The sequence below is a fragment of the Coregonus lavaretus genome (assembly GCF_964263955.1).
Source record: "Coregonus lavaretus genome assembly, chromosome: 2".
Taxonomy (NCBI): domain Eukaryota; kingdom Metazoa; phylum Chordata; class Actinopteri; order Salmoniformes; family Salmonidae; genus Coregonus; species Coregonus lavaretus.
This window is the reverse complement of record NC_139989.1, coordinates 12,085,584-12,110,687: the sequence shown is the minus strand read 5'-3', so window position 1 is coordinate 12,110,687 and position 25,104 is coordinate 12,085,584. Positions and strand designations below refer to the sequence as shown.

Genomic DNA, 25,104 nt, shown 5'->3' with positions numbered 1-25,104 from the left:
TATGAAAACTGTACTGTAGATAATATATTAATTCACCGTGTGCCTTTATAAACCCATACCATAAATGAAATTAAACCTCAGGAACAACTCAAATGTGTTTTGCAAATCTTTGTTAAAACATGTTATTTGTTTGATACAGCCAAACGATTCATATTGCATTGTCCATACTTTATGTACCATAACATACTATACCTCCTGATTTAACTACAGGGGCTACATGATGTGTTATACCTCCTGATTTAACTACATGATGTGTTATACCTCCTGATTTAACTACAGGGGCTACATTATGTGTTATACCTCCTGATTTAACTACAAGGGCTACATGATGTGTTATACCTCCTGATTTAACTACAGGGGCTACATTATGTGTTATACCTCCTGATTTAACTACAGGGGCTACATTATGTGTTATACCTCCTGATTTAACTACAGGGGCTACATGATGTGTTATACCTCCTAATTTAACTACAGGGGCTACATTATGTGTTATACCTCCTGATTTAACTACAGGGGCTACATTATGTGTTATACCTCCTAATTTAACTACAGGGGCTACATGATGTGTTATACCTCCTGATTTAACTACAGGGGCTACATTATGTGTTATACCTCCTGATTTAACTACAGGGGCTACATGATGTGTTATACCTCCTGATTTAACTACAGGGGCTACATTATGTGCTATACCTCCTGATTTAACTACAAGGGCTACATGATGTGCTATACCTCCTGATTTAACTACAGGGGCTACATAATGTGCTATACCTCCTGATTTAACTACAGGGGCTACATGATGTGCCATGGGATATGACAGACGCTGACATGTGTATGAATGGTTATGCTGTTTTGGTGTTGTTGTTTTTTTACATTTAAGATATTGTAATATATTTTCATATGCTTTTATGTATTTTATGATATCCAAGTTTCCATCTTTTACATCAACTGTTATGTGGTTATATGGTTGTACTGTACTGTATATGGGTGATTCTGCATGAGTGGTGCAAAAAACAGTTAAGTATCCAAACTAAGGACATTTATTTACTTCCTGATATGCTCTCATTCAATCCAAGGTAATAACAAACATATAGTTAAATTAATATAGTACAAAGTCACTGTTTATACAGCTATTTCTATCGAGAAGTGGCTGTCCCAAACCCTGACTCCTAAACTTCATGTTTGAAAATAAAGCAAAAAAATTTTAACACTTATTTCAATAGAACATCTTGAGTTGTTCTATTATTACATTCAAATATACTGATCTAATTAGTAGTTGTGTTTATTTTTAAATGTCTTTCAAAAAAGAAATGCTGTCCCACCTTTTGATGTCACTACTGAAACACTCACATTAAAAGACTGTAGAATGAATGTGCTTTAAGCCAGGGTTTCCCAAACTCGGTCCTAGGGCCCCCCCTGGGTGCACATTTAGTTTTTTGCCCTAGCACTACACAGCTGATTCAAATAATCAAAGCTTGATGATGAGTTGGTTATTTGAATCAGCTGTGTAGTGCTAGGGAAAAAAACTATACTTGCACCCAGGGGGTGCCCCAGGACCGAGTTTGGGAAACACTGCCTTAAGCCACAACCCTATAAATATCACCAGGTGATGGGATTGCACCCTTCTCCAGCATGGCCACATGGTGAGTAGTCTGTCTGCAAACATTTTGGAGAAAATTAGTGAGCAAGTTGGTAAATCTTCATGTATAGAGATTATAATGATCTAAATTCAATTAAAAGGTACAGTTTTTGTTAATTTGGTAAGCAACTTACAATTCTAAAATTAATTAATTAAAAGAAGGTTAATCAATCATCACTACTGTGAATGGTTCTCCCTTTATTGCAACTTTTTTCATTATGTTTCGGTAGTGAAAGATTTAGTGGGGTGGTAAGGAATTCAGGTAAATACAGTTACACTTTTCTTAAATCATTCCCAATTTCTTCTAAAATAAATTGAAATTGAGAAGTTTGTCTCCACACCATGTTATTGGATTTTCAACATTGCAGAACCAAATGTATTTTTGTAAACTTAAGTTTACTATTTTAATTTAGAAAAAAAAGACAAATGACATGGAAAATATTTTTTGGCCACCCTAGAACTAGTACTTGGTTCCAGAGCCTTTGGCCAAGATAACTGCTGACAAATGCTTTGTGTAGCATTAATGAGCTTTCTGCACCTTTCTACTGGCAATTTGACCCACTCTTCAGCAGCAAGCTCTTTGAGGGGTAGATGTGAGTCAGATCTGGACTCTTCTTTGGCCACTCCAGAACAGTCCAGCGTTTCTTCTTAAACCATTCCTGGGTGCTTTTTGATTTGTGTTTGGGGTCGTTTTCTTGCTGGAAGACACACAACCTTCAATGGAGACCAGTGGAGGCTGTTGAGGGGGGAACGGCTCATAATGGCCAGAATGGAGCAAATGGAATGGCATCAAACACCTGGAAACCATGTATTTGTATTTGATACCATTCCACTGATTCCGCTCCAGTCATTACCACGAGCCGTTCTCCCAAATTAAGGTGCCACCAACCTCCTGTGATGGAGACCCAGTTTTTGGACACTAGGTTGAACATAGACTTCAAAACACCTTGATAATCCGCTGATTTCATTGTGTTCCACATGTTCAAGTACCAGAGGCAGCTAAAGAAACCCCACAGCATTACAAACCTCCCCATGTTAGATTGTAGGGTGTTCTTTTCATTGAATGCTTAGTTTGGTCATCGGTAATGCTGTGGGGTTGCTTTGCTGTCTCTGGTACTGGGGGCTTTGAACGTGTGCAAGACATCATGAAATCAGCAGATTATCAAGGGTTTTTGGAATGCAATGTTCAACCCAGGGTCCAAAAACTGCGTCTCTGTTGAAGGTTGTTGGTCTTCCAGCAGGACAACAACCCCAAACACACATCAGAAGCACCCCGGAATGGTTCAAGAAGAAGCACTGGACTGTTCTGGAGTGACCAGTGAAGAGCCCGGATCTGAATCACATCCAAAACCTATGGCGAGAACTGACAACAGCAGTTGGAGGGCACCCCTCAAACATTGAATAATTAGAGCAGTTTGCTGCTGAAAAGTGGGCAAATTACTATCTAGAAAGGTGCAGCAATTGGAGTTATCTTGGCCAAAGGGTGGCAATGATTTTGTCCATGCCATTTGTCTTTTATTTTCAAAATAAAAATTGGGAACTTAAGTTGACAAAAATAACATTGGTTCTGCAATGTTAAATTCAATGAAATGGTGTGGAAACCAAAGGTTTTCTTCAATTTTAACTTATAGGCAATACAAACAAAGTGTTTTAGTAGTGTATATATCTACCTGACATATGTTGGAAGACGTGTGCTGAAAGTAGGATACATAAGACACATACCATGTGATTTTTTTTTCAACCCCCAATTTGCACCCCTTCTGTAGAATGACCCATTATGATCATGTGGGTTGCTCTACCAGCGTTTGATTACTGTAAAACGTTGCCGTTTGGAAATAAACACTACTCCTGACTCAAATATGCAGGGTGTGTAGCTAACTTCCTCCTTCCATTCATGCCTACATGTTTGAAAAATGGAGAGTGCATACCATTTCACTAATTATATAAGCCAGTTAACAGACGCTTTTATCCCAAGCGATTTAGTCATGTGTGCATACATTTTTTACAAATGGGTCGTCCCGGGAACTGAACTCACCATCTTGGCATTGCAAGCGTCTTGCTCTAACAACTGAGCTGAAGAGAACCTCTACACTGTAGGTTGCATTCATCTGATGCTACAGTTAGTTTCAACCTTTTGGGGAGATTGTGAAATGATTGATAGAAGGTAAAAATTAGGACAGAATAGAAACTCTAAAGGCTAGATGACAAAGGTCTGATTCAGATGATATGCATCACACACACACCTCCCCTGTGTATTTCCTAACCTAGGCTGAGTCCCACTCAAAGACAAAGTAACTTTTCCCTTTACTTGCCGCAAGTAAACACTCCAGCCAAAGTCAGCTAAAATTGATATTTTCCTCAGTCAATTTCTGCTGATTTAAATAAGTTGTTTAGTGTAAGAGCTGACAATGTTTTAAGTAAACACACCAAGCAATGGAAATGAACTCCTCTTTTGGGGAGACAACAGCGGGCTACCCGGACTACAGCTCGGAGACGGATGCACGTTCTGCAACAGAGAAACTAACCACGACATTGGGGTCAAACTCTCCACCTTCTACCTGCTGATCTTCACACTGAGCGTGGTGGGAAACAGCTTGGTCCTCTACATCCTCTGCAAGTTGTCAGGCTACGTCGAAGGAGCTACGCCCTCGTCCGCCGCCGTATGGGGCATCAGTCTCATGGCGTGCATCAAGCCGTTTCTACTCTACAACCAGGCCGAGCATTACTCCCAGGGGTTGGTGTGTGAAGAGGTTGGTACCTCAGAATCGATTGACTGAGGTATTGAAACTGTCGGGGCGATACCTCCAGTTAGGTTTGTTTTTCCTATTTCCTCTCATTGTTGTTTTTTACTGCTACATTAGGATCTGCCTGACCGTCATCGCCTCCAGGATGACCAACAAGTACAGGACGGTGAGACTCATATTTGTCATAGTACTGCTGTTCTTTGCATGCTGGACTCCTTATAATGTGGTTGTGATGCTTCAAGCGGATGAAGTCGACTGTGTGAAAGACTGTAAACTTGACTATGCGCTGCAAGTTAATCGTATGGTCACATATCTGTACTTCTGTATCAATCCTGCCTTCTACACCTTTGTGGGTAGAAAATTCCAGAACCACTTCTGGATTCTGCTGCAGAAACATATGCCGTGTCTAAAGAACCATGTCTCAATCAATGGTAGCCGGACACTGTCACATATTAGAAACCTTCAAGTGGGTATGACTAGTCAAACAGATGTACAGGTATGATATAGGAGCCCTGTGGCGCAGGAATGTACATGAATGAATGTCTAGAAGTCTCATATTGGTTAATGAATCTTGAAAAATGTGTGTGGCTATTCACCACTGTGCCTCTGCATTGCTTGCTCTTTGGGGTTTTAGGCTGGATATCTGCAAAGCACTTTGTGACAACTGCTGATGTAAAAAGGGCTTCATAAAAGTTGTGACAGTACAACAAATTAAGACCTAACTTAATGCGTCATAACAATGGGCACTCATTATTTTTTACATTTAGCCTCTGGCTAACATTAGCTAGCAATGGGACCAAACGTTGCATGCTTTGAAAATGCCTATTCCATGAATGCCAAAGCAACATACAGTATGTTCATAATAATGTAATGTAGGCTACACCCGCACTGTATCTGTGCAGGTGCAAGACCAGAGTGGACACATTCGCCAAAAGAATTCTGACAACCATCAGTAGAGCTGAAAATGCGATGGAAACCCATTTGACTTTTTTGTTGTTTTTTGGTACATGGAAATATAAAGGTTATTTTTATTTTACATTTTAGTCATTTAGCAGACGCTCTTATCCAGAGCGACTTACAGTTAGTGAGTGCATACATTTAAAAAAAATATTTTTTCCATACTGGCCTCCTGTGGGAATCGAACCCACAACCCTGGCGTTGCAAACGCCATGCTCTACCAACTGAGCTACATCCCTGCCGGCCATTCCCTCCCCTACCCTGGATGACGCTGGACCAATTATGGGTCTCCCGGTCACGGCCGGCTACGACAGAGCCTGGATTCGAACCAGGATCTCTAGTGGCACAGCTAGTACTGCGATGCAGTGCCTTAGACCACTGCGCCACTCGGGACTACATCATCACGCACCGCCTTCTAACCGCAACAAGTCATATTGATGGAAACACATCTCTGGTGGGAAAATGCACATCTTGTTTTTATGCACACTTTAGAATATTCACATGATCTGTCACCATTTGGATGGAAACCTAGCTATAGAGAGTCTTCAATCCACCATATAAAGAACCCTCAACCTACAGAACCAAATCCCTCTACAACCAGGGAGGGAGTTGAGCAAAGAGGAAGCTAGAGAATAATTATTATTTGTAAACTGTGCATTGTTGCAAGCATTTCACAGTAAAGTCAAAAAAAATAAAAACTTATTTGATGTACATAAAGTGCAATATTGGGATGCAAACTCAAAATGGAATACATTTCAACTCTATATCTGACATGGTAAAGTTGTCATAACCATGTGTGTGAGGTGTATACTTATGTTTCAAAGTAGATTTCTTTAAGACTACCAAGAAACACCCTGTGTGACCCTGATTCAGCCCACTGCATAAATACCATTTATTTGGTCAACATTTTAGTCGAAGGAACCTTTTTTTAAGACATTACTTCTGGCAGGCGTAGTTCATATAGTCAGAGATCATATTCTATATAATAACAGAGAGCATTTTCAGTGAGGAGATAATGCTGTCTGTTGTGGTTCTTCAGTGGAAAGACAACTCATGTGCATGAGGCGTGTGTCAACATTTAATGGCGCCGGAGAAGATGGCTGCCGTTTTACAGCCCTCTAACCAATTGTACTATTATGTGTGTTTTTCCGCGTTATTTGGAATTTATTTTGTACATAATGTTTCTGCCATCGTCTCTTATAACCAAAAAGAGCTTCTGGATATCAGGACAGCGATTACTCACCTTGTATTGGACTAATAATTTTTCTTCAACGAGGCGGCCGCAAAGGATATCCTACAGACACCCGACAAGGCCCAAATCCCCGTCATTCGCATGAGGAAGAGACAGAGATATCGTGGACGTAGGTCGGGGTGCCTTGTAAGGATCCGACGGCGAGCGAGTAAACTGCCTCTTCCATCAATCCTATTAGCCAATCTTCAATCATTGGAAAATAAATTGGATGACCTAAGATTACGGTTATCCTACCAACGGGACATTAAAAACTGTAATATCTTATGTTTCACCGAGTCGTGGCTGAACGACGACATGGATAACATACAGCTAGCGGGCTATACGCTACATCGGCAGGATAGAACGGCTGACTCCGGTAAGACAAGGGGGGCGGTCTGTGTATATTTGTAAACAACAGCTGGTGCACAAAATCAAATACTAAGGAAGTCTCGAGGTTTTGCTCGCCTGAGGTAGAGTATCTTATGATAAGCTGTAGACCACACTATTTACCAAGAGAGTTTTCATCTATATTTTTCATAGCTGTCTATTTACCACCACAAACCAATGCTGGCATTAAGATTGCACTGAATGAGCTGTATAAGGCCATAAGTCAACAGGAAAACGCTCACCGAGGCAGCGCTCCTAGTGGCCGGGGACTTTAATGCAGGGAAACTTAAATCCGTTCTACCTAATTTCTACCAGCATGTTAAATGTGCAACCAGAGGAAAAAAAACTCTAGACCACCTTTACTCCACACACAGAGACGCGTACAAAGCTCTCCCTCGCCCTCCATTTGGCAAATCTGACCATAACTCTATCCTCCTGATTCCTGCTTATAAGCAAAAACTAAAGCAGGAAGCACCAGTGACTCGGTTAATAAAAAAGTGGTCAGATGACGCAGATGCTAAGCTACAGGACTGTTTTGCTAGCACAGACTGGAACATGTTCCGGGATTCTTCAGATAGCATTGAGGAGTACACCACATCAGTCACTGGCTTCATCAATAAGTGCATCGATGATGTCGTCCCCACAGTGACCGTACGTACATACCCCAACCAGAAGCCATTGATTACAGGAAACATCCGCACTGAGCTAAAGGGTAGAGCTGCCACTTTCAAGGAGCGGGACTCTAACCCGGACGCTTATAAGAAATCCTGCTATGCCCTCCGACGAACCATCAAACAGGCAAAGAGTCAATACAGGACTAAGATTGAATCGTACTACACCGGCTCTGACGCTCGTCGGATGTGGCAGGGCTTGAAAACTGTTACAGACTACAAAGGGAAGCACAGCCGCGAGCTTCCCAGTGACATAAGCCTACCAGACGAGCTAAACCACTTCTATGCTCGCTTCGAGGCAAGCAACACTGAAGCATGCATGAGAGCACCAGCTGTTCCGGATGACTATGTGATCACGCTCTCCGTAGCCGATGTGAGTAAGACTTTTAAGCAGGTCAACATTCACAAGGCCGCAGGGCCAGACGGATTACCAGGACGTGTGCTCCAAGCATGTGCTGACCAACTGGCAAGTGTCTTCACTGACATTTTCAACATGTCCCTGACTGAGTCTGTAATACCAACATGTTTCAAGCAGACCACCATAGTCCCCGTGCCCAAGGACACTAAGATAACCTGCCTAAATGACTACCGACCCGTAGCACTGACGTCTGTAGCCATGAAGTGCTTTGAAAGGCTTGTCATGGCTCACATCAACACCATTATCCCAGAAACCCTAGACCCACTCCAATTTGCATACCGCCCCAACAGATCCACAGATGATGCAATCTCTATTGCACTCCACACTGCCCTTTCCCACCTGGACAAGAGGAACACCTACGTGAGAATGCTATTCATTGACTACAGCTCAGCATTCAACACCATAGTGCCCTCAAAGCTCATCACTAAGCTAAGGATCCTGGGACTAAACACCTTCCTCTGCAACTGGATCCTGGACTTCCTGACGGGCCACCCCCAGGTGGTAAGGGTAGGTAACAACACATCTGCCACACTGATCCTCAACACGGGGGCCCCTCAGGGGTGCGTGCTCAGTCCCCTCCTGTACTCCCTGTTCACCCATGACTGCATGGCCAGGCACGACTCCAACACCATCATTAAGTTTGCCGACGACACAACAGTGGTAGGCCTGATCACCGACAACGATGAGACAGCCTATAGGGAGGAGGTCAGAGACCTGGCCGTGTGGTGCCAGGATAACAACCTCTCCCTCAACGTGACCAAGACAAAGGAGATGATTGTGGACTACAGGAAAAAAAAGAGGACTGAGCACGCCCCCATTCTCATCTCCGGGGCTGTAGTGGAACAGGTTGAGAGCTTCAAGTTCCTTGGTGTCCACATCACCAACGAACTATCATGGTCCAAACACACCAAGACAGTCGTGAAGAGGGCACGACAAAGCCTATTCCCCCTCAGGAGACTGAAAAGATTCGGCATGGGTCCTCAGATCCTCAAAAAATTATACAGCTGCACCATCGAGAGCATGCTGACTGGTTGCATCACCGCCTGGTATGGCAACTGCTTGGCCTCCGACCGCAAGGCACTACAGAGGGTAGTGCGTACGTACGTGCTTCCTGCCATCCAGGACCTCTATACCAGGCGGTGTCAGAGGAAGGCCCTCAAAATTGTCAAAGACTCCAGCCACCCTAGTCATAGACTATTCTCTCTGCTACCGCACGGCAAGCGGTACCGGAGTGCCAAGTCTAGGTCCAAAAGACTTCTCAACAGCTTCTACCCCCAAGCCATAAGACTCCTGAACAGCTAATCATGGCTACCCGGACTATTTGCACTGCCCCCCCCACCCCATCTTTTTACGCTGCTGCTACTCTGTTAATTATTTATGCATAGTCACTTTAACTCTACCCACATGTACATATTACTTCAACTACCTCAACTAGCCGGTGCCCCCGCACATTGACTCTGCACCGGTACCCCCCTGTATATATAGCCTCCCTACTGTTATTTTATTTTACTTCTGCTTTTTTGCTCAACACTTTTTTGTTGTTTTATTTAAATTTTTCATTAAAAATAAATGCACTGTTGGTTAAGGGCTGTAAGTAAGCATTTCACTGTAATGTCTGCACCTGTTGTATTCGGCGCATAATACAAAATGATTTGATTTTACATAGCTTTGTAATGTCTCAGGTCTACATTGCTGCAGTCTGTATGCAGTCTTCAGTCTGGGAGGAAGAGGACATCTAGTGGTGAAGTTTTAACATGAAAGGGCCTTGAAATGATGACAATTAGAACTTAAATGTTACAAATGTAAAATATTCTATCTACAATAGAGGTAGAGGACATGATTTCTGAATACTAAAGCAACCCCTAGCCCCTAATACAGACACTTCATGTAGGCCTAGATCTGAAAACATTACATTAGAATTGGGTATGCCAAAGTAGCAATAGCCTCATACTTCCCTCTGATAGGCTGGATGGATTTCTCTGACATATTGGATGAACCTGTCTAATCCTTTCAAATCTTCAGAGGTGCATAAGGGAGGAGCTAGAGATTGATTTGAAATTCATCCTATGTACAATACACCAATGTGCAATGATTGTTAGAAGGTGAAAATTAGGACAGAATAGAAAGAAACTCTAAAGGCTAGATGACAAAGGTCTGATTCAGAGGATATGCATCACACACACACACACACCCCTCCCCTGTGTATTTCCTAACCTAGGCTGAGTCTCACTCGAAGACAAATAAACGTTTCCCTTTACTTGCCCCAAGCAAGTAAACACTCCAGCCAAAAGTTTTGGGTAAGCCAGCTAAAATTGATATTTTCCTCACTCAATTTCTGCTGATTTAAATAAGTTGTTCACTGTAAGAGCTGACAATGTTTTGACAGGTTTTGAGTAAACACACCAAGCAATGGAAATGGAAATGAACTCCTCTTTTGGAGAGACAACAGCGGGCTACCCGGACTACAGCTCAGAGACGGACGCTCCGTTTTGCAACAGAGAAACTAACCACGACTTTGGGGTCAAACTCTCCACCTTCTACCTGCTGATATTCACACTGAGCGTGGTGGGAAACAGCTTGGTCCTCTACATCCTCTGCAAGTTCGAGAAACTCAACACGGTGGGGAACATCTTCCTCCTCAACCTGGTGGTGTCGGACCTGGTCTTCATGTCCGGTCTGCCCTTCTGGGCCGTATACCACCACAAGTCCAGCTGGGTCTTCGGCCGGGCCTGGTGTAAGATCGTGGGCAGCGCCTACTTCCTTGGTTTCTACAGCTCGATCCTGTTCCTCACCCTCATGACATTTGACCGGTACCTGGCGGTGGTCTACGCCGTGCCATCCACCAGGCTACGTCGGAGGAGCTACGCCCTCGCCTCGTCTGCCGCTGTGTGGGGCATCAGCCTCCTGGCGTGCATCAAGCCGTTTCTACTCTATGACCAGGCCGAGCATTACTCCCAGGGGTTGGTGTGTGAGGAGGTTGGTACCTCAGAATCGATTGACTTTGAGGTATTGAAACTGTCGGGGCGATACCTCCAGCTAGGTTTGTTTTTCCTATTTCCTCTCATTGTTGTTTTTTACTGCTACATTAGGATCTGCCTGACCGTCATCGCCTCCAGGATGACCAACAAGTACAGGACGGTGAGACTCATATTTGTCATAGTACTGCTGTTCTTTGCATGCTGGACTCCTTATAATGTGGTTGTGATGCTTCAAGCGGATGAAGTCGACTGTGTGAAAGTCCGTAAACTTGACTATGCGCTGCAAGTTACTCGTATGGTCACATATCTGTACTTCTGTATCAATCCTGCCTTCTACACCTTTGTGGGTAGAAAATTCCAGAACCACTTCTGGATTCTGCTGCAGAAACATATGCCGTGTCTAAAGAACCATGTCTCAATCAATGGTAGCCGGACACTGTCACATATTAGAAACCTTCAAGTGGGTATGACTAGTCAAACAGATGTACAGGTATGATATAGGAGCCCTGTGGCGCAGGAATGTACATGAATGAATGTCTAGAAGTCTCATATTGGTTAATGAATCTTGAAAAATGTGTGTGGCTATTCACCACTGTGCCTCTGCATTGCTTGCTCTTTGGGGTTTTAGGCTGGATATCTGCAAAGCACTTTGTGACAACTGCTGATGTAAAAAGGGCTTTATAAAAGTTGTGACAGTACAACAAATTAAGACCTAACTTAATGCGTCATAACAATGGGCACTCATTCTTTTTCTACATTTAGTTTCAGTAACATGTTTACATTTTGCCTCTGGCTAACATTAGCTAGCAATGGGACCAAACGTTGCATGCTTTGAAAATGCCTATTCCATGAATGCCAAAGCAACATACAGTATGTTGTTGGTTGTGTTGTCACCCTGTCACTTTTTAACCCCCAAAATAATTGCCCCTTGGATGATAATAAAGTGTATTGACTTGAATTGAACAGTTTGTTTCAAATTGTATGTCCTCCATTGTGATTGCTTTAGAATTCTATGGTAAGGTAGAATTATTTAACAAGATATTAATATTTTCTAAGGGAATGTTGTGTAATTCTGATTATCTAGCTAGCAATTGCTAGTTAACTACTTTGCTCTATTCTGATTGGTCAGATATTGGTTAATAGTTGGGAGAGAACAGGAAGTAGTTGAGTTGATGCATGGCTGTAGATGTGATCAGTTCGTCATTAAATCTGCAAAACAGTAATTGGTCTCCATCCAGTGTTTGTCTACACAAACCACGTTTCCATCCAACCGAGTAAAGTACATGTCGGATAAAAAATGTCACGACAGGCCTGATGAAAACAGCCAATTTGTCGGTAACTTTTCCAAATGTCTACAAAATAAAATACGCTAGACAAGGTGGGATCTTTTTGTTTTCTGCTAAATCAATTATGTGAGAAATGGCAGCGGAAACTTTTTCTGGGGGTCTTATTCTGGTGACATGATGATCAATGCTTGGCTGCCGTTTGACAAATAAAAATAATCTTGATTTTTTGTCCATAATAATCTCATGTAGGCTACACCCGCACTGTATCTGTGCCAAGACCAGAGTGGACACATTCGCCAAAATAATTCTGACAACCATCAGTACAGTTGAAAATGAGATGGAAACCAATGTAAAAAAAAAAATTATTGGTACATGGAAATATAAAGGTTATTTTTATGTGCACTACATCATCACGCACCGCCTTCTAACCGCAACAAGTCATATTGATGGAAACATATCTCTGGTGGAAAAATGCACATCTTGTTTTTATACACACTTTAGAATATTCACATGATCCGTCACCATTTGGATGGAAACCTAGCTATAGAGAGTCTTCAATCCACCATATAAAGAACACTCAAACTACAGAACCAAATCCCTCTACAACCAGGGAGGAAGTTGAGCAAATAGGAAGCTAGAGAATAATTATTATTTGTAAACTGTGCATTGTTGCAAGCATTTCACAGTAAAGTCTACACCAGTTGTAATTGGTGCATGTGACAAATAAAATTGTATTTGATTTGAGATAGCTGTCCACTAGGCACATAAGTCAACTCAACATACACTACCAGTCAAAAGTTTGGACACACCTACACATTCAAGGGTTTTTCTTTATTTCTACATTGTAGAATAATAGTGAAGACAACAAAACTATGAAATAACACATGGAATCATGTAGTAACCAAAAAAGTGTTGAACAAATCAAAATGTATTTTATATTTGAGATTCTTCAAATAGCCACCCTTTGCCTTGATGACAGCTTTGCACACTCTTGGCATTTTCTCAACCAGCTTCATGAGGTAGTCACCTGGAATTCATTTCAATTAACAGGTGTGCCTTCTTAAAAGTTAATTTGTGAAATTTCTTTCCTTCTTAGGAGGGGGTATATCGAAGATTGCCCTACTTGGTAAAAGACCAAGTCCATATTATGGCAAGAACATCTCAAATAAATCGCCACAGGAAAGGAAGACCCAGAGTTACCTCTGCTGCAGAGGATAAGTTAATTAGAGTTACCAGCCTCAGAAATTGCAGCCCAAATAAATGCTTCACACAGTTCAAGTAACAGACACATCTCAACATCAACTGTTCAGAGGGGACTGTGAATCAGGCCTTCATGGGCGAATTACTGCAAAGAAACCACTACTAAAGGACACCAATAATAAGAAGAGACCTGCTTGGGACAAGAAACACAAGAAATTGACATTAGACCGGTGGAAATTTGTCCTTTGGTCTGGAGTCCAAATTGGAGATTTTTGGTTCAAACCACCGTGTCTTTGTGAGACGCCATCCCATCTGGTTTGGGCATATTGGGACTATCATTTGTTTTTCAACAGGACAATGACACAACACAACTCCAGGCTGTGTAAGGGCTATTTTACCAAGAAAGAGAGTGATGGAGGGCTGCATCAGATGACTTGGCCGCCACAATCCCCCGACCTCAACGCAATTGAGATGGTTTGGGATGAGTCGGACGGCAGAGTGAAGAAAAAAGCAGCCAACAAGTGCTCAGCATATGTGGGAACTCCTTCAAGACTGTTAGAAAATAATTCAAGGTGAAGCTGGTTGAGAGAATGCCAAGAGTGTGCAAAGCTGTCATCAAGGCAAAGGGTGGCTATTTGAAGAATCTCAGATATAAAATATATTTTGATTTGTTTAACACTTTTTTTGGTTACTACATGATTCCATATGTGTTATTTCATAGTTTTGATGTCTTTACTATTATTCTACAATGTAAAAAATTGTAAAAATTAAGAAAAACCCTTGAATGAGTAGGTGTGTCCAAACTTTTGACTGGTACTGTATATTCCACGTTGGTTCAACATAATTTCATTGAAATGACGTGGAAACAACGTTGATTCAACCAGTGGGTGGAGACAAGTCAGAGCAGAATATAGACTAATCATTTGTCATGAGAATTGTACAAGTTAAAAGAGCATTCCTGCACATTCTATATTTTTAGGTAGTCCTTTCCTGCAGTCAACTGACCAAATCGCCCTTTAGTGTCCTCATGGGTGGAATGTTATTAATACTGCATGTGTTATAATTTCATAATTCATAAACATTAGTTCTGTGAAACTTTTTTTTTTATATTTCATCATGTGACGTACATAAAGTGCAATATTGGGATGCAAACTCAAAATGGAATACATTTCAAATTATATCTGATATGGTGCAGTTGTTTTCTTTTTTTAAGGCTTAGATTATTGCATCAATTTAACCAGAAATACAGATAAAAGGAAGTAGAACCAACCTTTTATTGCAGCGGGCAAAATCAGGGTCACAGATTGTTTCATGGTAGTCTTAAACAAATCTACTTTGAAGCAAAAGTATACACCTCACACACATGGTTAAAGCAACACACCATTATGGTTAAATAAAGGTGAATAAAAAAATAATGCTTTCTTTCCTTATTGTGCTGTGAATAAAGGCCATATACTTTAGTTCCTCATGAGAATACTCCCATACACAAGTTTACTGTAGATACCATTTATTTGGTCAACGTTTTACATTTACATTTTAGTCATTTAGCAGACGCTCTTATCCAGAGCGACTTACAGTTAGTGAGTGCATACATCATTTTTTTTTTATACTGGCCCCCCATGGGAATCGAACCCACAACCCTGGCGTTGCAAACGCCATGCTCTACCAACTGAGCTACATCCCTGCCAACCATTCCCTCCCTTACCCTGGACGACGCTGGGCCAATTGTGCGCCGCCCCATGCGTCTCCCGGTCACGGTCGGCTACGACAGAGCCTGGATTCGAACCAGGATCTCTAGTGGCACAGCTAGCACTGCGACGCAGTGCCTTAGACCACTGCGCCACTCGGGAGAGTGACCACTGCGCCACTTTTAGTCGAAGGAACCTTTTTTTAAGACATTACTTCTGGCAGGCGTAGTTCATATAGTCAGAGATCATATTCTATATAATAACAGAGAGCATTTTCAGTGAGGAGATAATGCTGTCTGTTGTGGTTCTTCAGTGGAAAGACAACTCATGCGTATGTGCATGAGGCGTGTGTCAACATTTAATGGCGCCGGAGAAGATGGCTGCCGTTTTACAGCCCTCTAACCAATTGTACTATTATGTGTGTTTTTCCGCGTTATTTGGAATTTATTTTGTACATAATGTTTCTGCCATCGTCTCTTATAACCAAAAAGAGCTTCTGGATATCAGGACAGCGATTACTCACCTTGTATTGGACTAATACTTTTTCTTCAACGAGGCGGCCGCAAAGGATATCCTACAGACACCCGACAAGGCCCAAATCCCCGTCATTCGCATGAGGAAGAGACAGAGATATCGTGGACGTAGGTCGGGGTGCCTTGTAAGGATCCGACGGCGAGCGAGTAAACTGCCTCTTCCATCAATCCTATTAGCCAATCTTCAATCATTGGAAAATAAATTGGATGACCTAAGATTACGGTTATCCTACCAACGGGACATTAAAAACTGTAATATCTTATGTTTCACCGAGTCGTGGCTGAACGACGACATGGATAACATACAGCTAGCGGGCTATACGCTACATCGGCAGGATAGAACGGCTGACTCCGGTAAGACAAGGGGGGCGGTCTGTGTATATTTGTAAACAACAGCTGGTGCACAAAATCAAATACTAAGGAAGTCTCGAGGTTTTGCTCGCCTGAGGTAGAGTATCTTATGATAAGCTGTAGACCACACTATTTACCAAGAGAGTTTTCATCTATATTTTTCATAGCTGTCTATTTACCACCACAAACCAATGCTGGCATTAAGATTGCACTGAATGAGCTGTATAAGGCCATAAGTCAACAGGAAAACGCTCACCGAGGCAGCGCTCCTAGTGGCCGGGGACTTTAATGCAGGGAAACTTAAATCCGTTCTACCTAATTTCTACCAGCATGTTAAATGTGCAACCAGAGGAAAAAAAACTCTAGACCACCTTTACTCCACACACAGAGACGCGTACAAAGCTCTCCCTCGCCCTCCATTTGGCAAATCTGACCATAACTCTATCCTCCTGATTCCTGCTTATAAGCAAAAACTAAAGCAGGAAGCACCAGTGACTCGGTTAATAAAAAAGTGGTCAGATGACGCAGATGCTAAGCTACAGGACTGTTTTGCTAGCACAGACTGGAACATGTTCCGGGATTCTTCAGATAGCATTGAGGAGTACACCACATCAGTCACTGGCTTCATCAATAAGTGCATCGATGATGTCGTCCCCACAGTGACCGTACGTACATACCCCAACCAGAAGCCATTGATTACAGGAAACATCCGCACTGAGCTAAAGGGTAGAGCTGCCACTTTCAAGGAGCGGGACTCTAACCCGGACGCTTATAAGAAATCCTGCTATGCCCTCCGACGAACCATCAAACAGGCAAAGAGTCAATACAGGACTAAGATTGAATCGTACTACACCGGCTCTGACGCTCGTCGGATGTGGCAGGGCTTGAAAACTGTTACAGACTACAAAGGGAAGCACAGCCGCGAGCTTCCCAGTGACATAAGCCTACCAGACGAGCTAAACCACTTCTATGCTCGCTTCGAGGCAAGCAACACTGAAGCATGCATGAGAGCACCAGCTGTTCCGGATGACTATGTGATCACGCTCTCCGTAGCCGATGTGAGTAAGACTTTTAAGCAGGTCAACATTCACAAGGCCGCAGGGCCAGACGGATTACCAGGACGTGTGCTCCAAGCATGTGCTGACCAACTGGCAAGTGTCTTCACTGACATTTTCAACATGTCCCTGACTGAGTCTGTAATACCAACATGTTTCAAGCAGACCACCATAGTCCCCGTGCCCAAGGACACTAAGATAACCTGCCTAAATGACTACCGACCCGTAGCACTGACGTCTGTAGCCATGAAGTGCTTTGAAAGGCTTGTCATGGCTCACATCAACACCATTATCCCAGAAACCCTAGACCCACTCCAATTTGCATACCGCCCCAACAGATCCACAGATGATGCAATCTCTATTGCACTCCACACTGCCCTTTCCCACCTGGACAAGAGGAACACCTACGTGAGAATGCTATTCATTGACTACAGCTCAGCATTCAACACCATAGTGCCCTCAAAGCTCATCACTAAGCTAAGGATCCTGGGACTAAACACCTTCCTCTGCAACTGGATCCTGGACTTCCTGACGGGCCACCCCCAGGTGGTAAGGGTAGGTAACAACACATCTGCCACACTGATCCTCAACACGGGGGCCCCTCAGGGGTGCGTGCTCAGTCCCCTCCTGTACTCCCTGTTCACCCATGACTGCATGGCCAGGCACGACTCCAACACCATCATTAAGTTTGCCGACGACACAACAGTGGTAGGCCTGATCACCGACAACGATGAGACAGCCTATAGGGAGGAGGTCAGAGACCTGGCCGTGTGGTGCCAGGATAACAACCTCTCCCTCAACGTGACCAAGACAAAGGAGATGATTGTGGACTACAGGAAAAAAAAGAGGACTGAGCACGCCCCCATTCTCATCTCCGGGGCTGTAGTGGAACAGGTTGAGAGCTTCAAGTTCCTTGGTGTCCACATCACCAACGAACTATCATGGTCCAAACACACCAAGACAGTCGTGAAGAGGGCACGACAAAGCCTATTCCCCCTCAGGAGACTGAAAAGATTCGGCATGGGTCCTCAGATCCTCAAAAAATTATACAGCTGCACCATCGAGAGCATGCTGACTGGTTGCATCACCGCCTGGTATGGCAACTGCTTGGCCTCCGACCGCAAGGCACTACAGAGGGTAGTGCGTACGTACGTGCTTCCTGCCATCCAGGACCTCTATACCAGGCGGTGTCAGAGGAAGGCCCTCAAAATTGTCAAAGACTCCAGCCACCCTAGTCATAGACTATTCTCTCTGCTACCGCACGGCAAGCGGTACCGGAGTGCCAAGTCTAGGTCCAAAAGACTTCTCAACAGCTTCTACCCCCAAGCCATAAGACTCCTGAACAGCTAATCATGGCTACCCGGACTATTTGCACTGCCCCCCCCACCCCATCTTTTTACGCTGCTGCTACTCTGTTAATTATTTATGCATAGTCACTTTAACTCTACCCACATGTACATATTACTTCAACTACCTCAACTAGCCGGTGCCCCCGCACATTGACTCTGCACCGGTACCCCCCTGTATATATAGCCTCCCTACTGTTATTTTATTTTACTTCTGCTTTTTTGCTCAACACTTTTTTGTTGTTTTATTTAAATTTTTCATTAAAAATAAATGCACTGTTGGTTAAGGGCTGTAAGTAAGCATTTCACTGTAATGTCTGCACCTGTTGTATTCGGCGCATAATACAAAATGATTTGATTTTACATAGCTTTGTAATGTCTCAGGTCTACATTGCTGCAGTCTGTATGCAGTCTTCAGTCTGGGAGGAAGAGGACATCTAGTGGTGAAGTTTTAACATGAAAGGGCCTTGAAATGATGACAATTAGAACTTAAATGTTACAAATGTAAAATATTCTATCTACAATAGAGGTAGAGGACATGATTTCTGAATACTAAAGCAACCCCTAGCCCCTAATACAGACACTTCATGTAGGCCTAGATCTGAAAACATTACATTAGAATTGGGTATGCCAAAGTAGCAATAGCCTCATACTTCCCTCTGATAGGCTGGATGGATTTCTCTGACATATTGGATGAACCTGTCTAATCCTTTCAAATCTTCAGAGGTGCATAAGGGAGGAGCTAGAGATTGATTTGAAATTCATCCTATGTACAATACACCAATGTGCAATGATTGTTAGAAGGTGAAAATTAGGACAGAATAGAAAGAAACTCTAAAGGCTAGATGACAAAGGTCTGATTCAGAGGATATGCATCACACACACACACACACCCCTCCCCTGTGTATTTCCTAACCTAGGCTGAGTCTCACTCGAAGACAAATAAACGTTTCCCTTTACTTGCCCCAAGCAAGTAAACACTCCAGCCAAAAGTTTTGGGTAAGCCAGCTAAAATTGATATTTTCCTCACTCAATTTCTGCTGATTTAAATAAGTTGTTCACTGTAAGAGCTGACAATGTTTTGACAGGTTTTGAGTAAACACACCAAGCAATGGAAATGGAAATGAACTCCTCTTTTGGAGAGACAACAGCGGGCTACCCGGACTACAGCTCAGAGACGGACGCTCCGTTTTGCAACAGAGAAACTAACCACGACTTTGGGGTCAAACTCTCCACCTTCTACCTGCTGATATTCACACTGAGCGTGGTGGGAAACAGCTTGGTCCTCTACATCCTCTGCAAGTTCGAGAAACTCAACACGGTGGGGAACATCTTCCTCCTCAACCTGGTGGTGTCGGACCTGGTCTTCATGTCCGGTCTGCCCTTCTGGGCCGTATACCACCACAAGTCCAGCTGGGTCTTCGGCCGGGCCTGGTGTAAGATCGTGGGCAGCGCCTACTTCCTTGGTTTCTACAGCTCGATCCTGTTCCTCACCCTCATGACATTTGACCGGTACCTGGCGGTGGTCTACGCCGTGCCATCCACCAGGCTACGTCGGAGGAGCTACGCCCTCGCCTCGTCTGCCGCTGTGTGGGGCATCAGCCTCCTGGCGTGCATCAAGCCGTTTCTACTCTATGACCAGGCCGAGCATTACTCCCAGGGGTTGGTGTGTGAGGAGGTTGGTACCTCAGAATCGATTGACTTTGAGGTATTGAAACTGTCGGGGCGATACCTCCAGTTAGGTTTGTTTTTCCTATTTCCTCTCATTGTTGTTTTTTACTGCTACATTAGGATCTGCCTGACCGCCATCGCCTCCAGGATGACCAACAAGTACAGGACGGTGAGACTCATATTTGTCATAGTACTGCTGTTCTTTGCATGCTGGACTCCTTATAATGTGGTTGTGATGCTTCAAGCGGATGAAGTCGACTGTGTGAAAGTCCGTAAACTTGACTATGCGCTGCAAGTTACTCGTATGGTCACATATCTGTACTTCTGTATCAATCCTGCCTTCTACACCTTTGTGGGTAGAAAATTCCAGAACCACTTCTGGATTCTGCTGCAGAAACATATGCCGTGTCTAAAGAACCATGTCTCAATCAATGGTAGCCGGACACTGTCACATATTAGAAACCTTCAAGTGGGTATGACTAGTCAAACAGATGTACAGGTATGATATAGGAGCCCTGTGGCGCAGGAATGTACATGAATGAATGTCTAGAAGTCTCATATTGGTTAATGAATCTTGAAAAATGTGTGTGGCTATTCACCACTGTGCCTCTGCATTGCTTGCTCTTTGGGGTTTTAGGCTGGATATCTGCAAAGCACTTTGTGACAACTGCTGATGTAAAAAGGGCTTCATAAAAGTTGTGACAGTACAACAAATTAAGACCTAACTTAATGCGTCATAACAATGGGCACTCATTCTATGTTTACATTTTGCCTCTGGCTAACATTAGCTAGCAATGGGACCAAACGTTGCATGTTTTGAAAATGCCTATTCCATGAATGCCAAAGCAACATACAGTATGTTGTTGGTTGTGTTGTCACCCTGTCACTTTTTAACCCCCAAAAGAATTGCCCCTTGGATGATAATAAAGTGTATTGACTTGAATTGAACAGTTTGTTTCAAATTGTATGTCCTCCATTGTGATTGCTTTAGAATTCTATGGTAAGGTAGAATTATTTAACAAGATATTAATAATTTCTAAGGGAATGTTGTGTAATTCTGATTATCTAGCTAGCAATTGCTAGTTAACTACTTTGCTCTATTCTGATTGGTCAGATGTTGGTTAATAGTTGGGAGAGAACAGGAAGTAGTTGAGTTGATGCATGGCTGTAGATGTGATCAGTTCGTCATTAAATCTGCAAAACAGTAATTGGTCTCCATCCAGTGTTTGTCTACACAAACCAAGTTTCCATCCAACTGAGTAAAGTACATGTCGGATAAAAAATGTCACGACAGGCCTGATGAAAACAGCCAATTTGTCGGTAACTTTTCCAAATGTCTACAAAATAAAATACGCTAGACAAGGTGGGATCTTTTTGTTTTCTGCTAAATCAATTATGCGAGAAATGGCAGCGGAAACTTTTTCTGGGGGTCTTATTCTGGTGACATGATGATCAATGCTTGGCTGCCGTTTGACAAATAAAAATAATCTTGCTTTTTTGTCCATATTAATCTCATGTAGGCTACACCCGCACTGTATCTGTGCCAAGACCAGAGTGGACACATTCGCCAAAATAATTCTGACAACCATCAGTACAGTTGAAAATGAGATGGAAACCCATGTAAAAAAAATGTTTTATTGGTACATGGAAATATAAAGGTTATTTTTATGTGCACTACATCATCACGCACCGCCTTCTAACCGCAACAAGTCATATTGATGGAAACATATCTCTGGTGGAAAAATGCACATCTTGTTTTTATACACACTTTAGAATATTCACATGATCCGTCACCGTTTGGATGGAAACCTATCTATAGAGAGTCTTCAATCCACCATATAAAGAACACTCAAACTACAGAACCAAATCCCTCTACAACCAGGGAGGAAGTTGAGCAAATAGGAAGCTAGAGAATAATTATTATTTGTAAACTGTGCATTGTTGCAAGCATTTCACAGTAAAGTCTACACCAGTTGTAATTGGTGCATGTGACAAATAAAATTGTATTTGATTTGAGATAGCTGTCCACTAGGCACATAAGTCAACTCAACATACACTACCAGTCAAAAGTTTGGACACACCTACACATTCAAGGGTTTTTCTTTATTTCTACATTGTAGAATAATAGTGAAGACAACAAAACTATGAAATAACACATGGAATCATGTAGTAACCAAAAAAGTGTTGAACAAATCAAAATGTATTTTATATTTGAGATTCTTCAAATAGCCACCCTTTGCCTTGATGACAGCTTTGCACACTCTTGGCATTTTCTCAACCAGCTTCATGAGGTAGTCACCTGGAATTCATTTCAATTAACAGGTGTGCCTTCTTAAAAGTTAATTTGTGAAATTTCTTTCCTTCTTAGGAGGGGGTATATCGAAGATTGCCCTACTTGGTAAAAGACCAAGTCCATATTATGGCAAGAACAGCTCAAATAAGTCGCCACAGGAAAGGAAGACCCAGAGTTACCTCTGCTGCAGAGGATAAGTTCATTAGAGTTACCAGCCTCAGAAATTGCAGCCCAAATAAATGCTTCACAGAGTTCAAGTAACAGACACATCTCAACATCAACTGTTCAGAGGGGACTGTGAATCAGGCCTTCATGGGCGAATTACTGCAAAGAAACCACTACTAAAGGACACCAATAATAAGAAGAGACCTGCTTGGGACAAGAAACACAAGAAATGGACATTAGACCGGTGGAAATTTGTCCTTTGGTCTGGAGTCCAAATTGGAGATTTTTGGTTCAAACCACCGTGTCTTTGTGAGACGCCATCCCATCTGGTTTGGGCATATTGGGACTATCATTTGTTTTTCAACAGGACAATGACACAACACACCTCCAGGCTGTGTAAGGGCTATTTTACCAAGAAAGAGAGTGATGGAGGGCTGCATCAGATGACCTGGCCGCCACAATCCCCCGACCTCAACGCAATTGAGATGGTTTGGGATGAGTCGGACGGCAGAGTGAAGAAAAAAGCAGCCAACAAGTGCTCAGCATATGTGGGAACTCCTTCAAGACTGTTGGAAAATCATTCCAGGTGAAGCTGGTTGAGAGAATGCCAAGAGTGTGCAAAGCTGTCATCAAGGCAAAGGGTGGCTATTTGAAGAATCTCAGATATAAAATATATTTTGATTTGTTTAACACTTTTTTTGGTTACTACATGATTCCATATGTGTTATTTCATAGTTTTGATGTCTTTACTATTATTCTACAATGTAAAAAATTGTAGAAATTAAGAAAAACCCTTGAATGAGTAGGTGTGTCCAAACTTTTGACTGGTACTGTATATTCCACGTTGGTTCAACATAATTTCATTGAAATGACGTGGAAACAACGTTGATTCAACCAGTGGGTGGAGACAAGTCAGAGCAGAATATAGACTAATCATTTGTCATGAGAATTGTACAAGTTAAGAAAGCATTCCTGCACATTCTAAATTTTTAGGTAGTCCTTTCCTGCAGTCAACTGACCAAATCGCCCTTTAGTGTCCTCATGGGTGGAATGTTATTAATACTGCATGTGTTATAATTTCATAATTCATAAACATTAGTTCTGTGAAACTTTTTTTTTTATATTTCATCATGTGACGTACATAAAGTGCAATATTGGGATGCAAACTCAAAATGGAATACATTTCAAATTATATCTGATATGGTGCAGTTGTTTTCTTTTTTTAAGGCTTAGATTATTGCATCAATTTAACCAGAAATACAGATAAAAGGAAGTAGAACCAACCTTTTATTGCAGCGGGCAAAATCAGGGTCACAGATTGTTTCATGGTAGTCTTAAACAAATCTACTTTGAAGCAAAAGTATACACCTCACACACATGGTTATAACAACACACCATTATGGTTAAATAAAGGTGAATAAAAAAATAATGCTTTCTTTCCTTATTGTGCTGTGAATAAAGGCCATATACTTTAGTTCCTCATGAGAATACTCCCATACACAAGTTTACTGTAGATACCATTTATTTGGTCAACGTTTTACATTTACATTTTAGTCATTTAGCAGACGCTCTTATCCAGAGCGACTTACAGTTAGTGAGTGCATACATCATTTTTTAAAAATACTGGCCCCCCATGGGAATCGAACCCACAACCCTGGCGTTGCAAACGCCATGCTCTACCAACTGAGCTACATCCCTGCCAACCATTCCCTCCCTTACCCTGGACGACGCTGGGCCAATTGTGCGCCGCCCCATGCGTCTCCCGGTCGCGGTCGGCTACGACAGAGCCTGGATTCGAACCAGGATCTCTAGTGGCACAGCTAGCACTGCGACGCAGTGCCTTAGACCACTGCGCCACTCGGGAGAGTGACCACTGCGCCACTTTTAGTCGAAGGAACCTTTTTTTAAGACATTACTTCTGGCAGGCGTAGTTCATATAGGCAGAGATCATATTCTATATAATAACAGAGATCATATTCTATATAATAACAGAGATCATATTCTATATAATAACAGAGAGCATTTTCAGTGAGGAGAAAATGCTGTCTGTTGTGGTTCTTCAGTGGAAAGACAACTCATGCGTATGTGCATGAGGTGTGTGCATGACATGGCTTAGTAATATCTCAGGTCTACATTGCTGCAGTCTATGCAGTCTTCAGTCTGGGAGGAAGAGGACATCTAGTGGTGAAGTTTTAACATGAAAGGGCCTTTTAATGATGACAATTAGAACTTATGCCATGTTCCTCAATTGCTGCTGCCTGCCAGCCTACTTGCTTCTATGAGCTTTATGTCTTGTGTTTTGTTTGCCGCGAGTGCTATGCTATCTAGCCATTGTAGTCTGCTTTAGCTTTGGTCTGCTAATGCAACATGATAGCAGCCTCCACCATTCATATTGCCATCTCGTTGCTAAATCTATGCATTGCTTTGTTCATTGCTTACAGTTACAGTGTCTGTTGTCTGTTAGAGAAGGATGGCAATAGGGATATTTACACTC

The 25,104-nt window shown here is 42.6% G+C and overlaps 2 protein-coding genes and 1 pseudogene across 3 annotated transcripts; all 3 read left to right on the top strand.

Moving 5' to 3' along the window:
• The first annotated feature begins 1,629 nt into the window (after window positions 1–1,629).
• On the top strand, window positions 1,630–4,882 carry LOC311138427 (C-X-C chemokine receptor type 3-like; annotated as a pseudogene). Its single transcript has 2 exons — window positions 1,630–1,640; window positions 4,104–4,882. The product of its transcript is annotated as a C-X-C chemokine receptor type 3-like (transcript).
• A 5,432-nt stretch (window positions 4,883–10,314) lies between these two features.
• On the top strand, window positions 10,315–11,518 carry LOC311137604 (C-C chemokine receptor type 3-like; the record flags this gene model as incomplete). The annotated part of the gene is made up of 2 exons (XM_084172109.1): window positions 10,315–10,341; window positions 10,431–11,518. Exon 2 carries the CDS (start codon window positions 10,454–10,456, stop codon window positions 11,516–11,518), a length of 1,065 nt encoding a protein of 354 aa, XP_084028235.1. The 5' UTR covers window positions 10,315–10,341; window positions 10,431–10,453.
• Window positions 11,519–19,453: 7,935 nt separating this feature from the next.
• LOC311148414 (C-C chemokine receptor type 3-like) lies at window positions 19,454–20,657 on the top strand (the record flags this gene model as incomplete). Its single annotated transcript, XM_084185380.1, has 2 exons — window positions 19,454–19,480; window positions 19,570–20,657. The coding sequence occupies exon 2, from the start codon at window positions 19,593–19,595 to the stop codon at window positions 20,655–20,657; it is 1,065 nt and encodes a 354-aa protein (XP_084041506.1). The 5' UTR covers window positions 19,454–19,480; window positions 19,570–19,592.
• Window positions 20,658–25,104: the final 4,447 nt, after the last annotated feature.